A 1,485-nucleotide genomic window follows, 5' to 3' on the forward strand; every position below is an offset into this window, starting at 1 on the left:
CGGGGCACGGCGCGGATGCGGTTGTCGTGGATGCGCAGCTCCAGCAGCCCCGGCGGCAGCGGCGCCGGGATGGCCTCCAGCTGGTTGTGCGACAGGTAGAGCTTCTCCAGGCGCGTCAGCGGCGCCAGGGCCCCCGCGTGCACCCGCCGCAGCCCGTTGTTCACCAGCACCAGCGCCTGGCCCGGCACACGGAGGGGGGGCGGCGTCAGCGGGCGCCGCGGGGCGATGTGGGACACGTGGGGCAAAGGGACGCGGGGCACGGGGGACGAGGGACGCAGAAGCCACGGGACCGTGGGATATGGGGGACAAGGGACACGGGGGCTGTGGGACCTTGGGAAACAGGGGACATGGGGCGTTGGGACCACGGGACACAGGTGACATGGATGTGGGGCCACGGGATACAAGCGATATGGGATACCGGGACCTTAGGATGGGACTCAGGACATGTGGGGCAAAGGGATGTGGGGAACAAGGGACGCGGGAGCCACGAGACTGTGGGATACAGGACACGAGGGACACGGGGACCGTGGGATCTTGGGAAACAGGGACCGTGGGACCACGGGACACAGGTGACAAGGATGTGGGGACCACAGTGACGTGGGATACAGGTGACACGGGACAGCAGGACCGTGGGACCTTGGGAAACTGGGCGTCGGACACATGGACCACGGGACACAGGGACCACGGGACACAGGGACCACGGGACACGGGGACCGTGGGACACAGGGGACGTGGGACACAGGGGACCATGGGACACAGGGGACGTGGGACGCGGGCGCGGTGGGGCCGCGCGGGGGGGACACGCACGTAGAGGTGGCTCAGGCCGCGGAAGTCGTGGGGCCGCAGCTCGCTGATGCGGTTGTTCTGCAGGTCCAGCAGCGTCGTGTCGGGGGGGATGTCCTTGGGCACCTCCGTCAGGCCTGGGGGCGGGGGGGGGACAGGACCCAGGCGTCCGGGCGCCGCAGGGCACCTGGGCCCCCCCAACCCCCCTCCCCAGGGACCCAGGCGTCCGGGGCCTGGCTCCTCCCCTGAGAGAGACCCCAGCGGCCCCTGTTCCCCAGCCCCAAAGGGCCCAGGCGTCCTAGCCCCCTACCCCAGGCCCTCATGTCCTGAAGGACCCAGGTGTTCTGCCCCTTATCTATGGGTCCCCCCACCCCAAAGGGCCCAGGTGTCCTGCCCCCCGGGGTCCCCACACCCCGAAGGGCCCAGGCGTCCTGGCCCCCCGGGTCCCCACACCCTGAAGGGCCCAGGCGTCCTGCCACCCCACACCTGGAGGTCCCCACACCCCGAAGGGCCCAGGCGTCCTGCCCCCCCCCCCGCAGGGGCCCAGGCGTCCGGGGCAGGCCGGGGGGGCTCACCCAGGTCGGAGCACTGCACCACGCGCAGGTGGCAGTGGCAGCCGAAGGGGCAGAGGCCGCCGTAGGGGGGCGGCTCGGCCTCGGCGTCGGGGGCGCCCGACGTGGGGAAGGCGCCCGAGGCCTCGTC

The 1,485-nt window shown here is 71.9% G+C and overlaps 1 protein-coding gene across 1 annotated transcript in view; it reads right to left on the reverse strand.

The window, feature by feature from the left end:
• Positions 1-6: 6 nt before the first annotated feature.
• LOC146584085 (uncharacterized) overlaps positions 7-1,485 on the reverse strand; it is a gene marked incomplete at its 3' end in the record, with an annotated part of 8,722 nt that continues 7,243 nt past the window's right edge. The window contains exons 6-8 of the mRNA XM_085325440.1: positions 1,359-1,479; positions 808-920; positions 7-176 (exon numbers count right to left, since the gene is read on the reverse strand). Of these exons, the coding sequence (XP_085181566.1) occupies positions 7-176; positions 808-920; positions 1,359-1,479 (404 nt within the window). The remainder of the gene's footprint in view (positions 177-807; positions 921-1,358; positions 1,480-1,485) is intronic.

This window comes from Rhea americana, unplaced genomic scaffold, assembly GCF_003343005.1.
Source record: "Rhea americana isolate MKP2758 unplaced genomic scaffold, rheAme1 scaffold_974, whole genome shotgun sequence".
NCBI lineage: Eukaryota > Metazoa > Chordata > Aves > Rheiformes > Rheidae > Rhea > Rhea americana.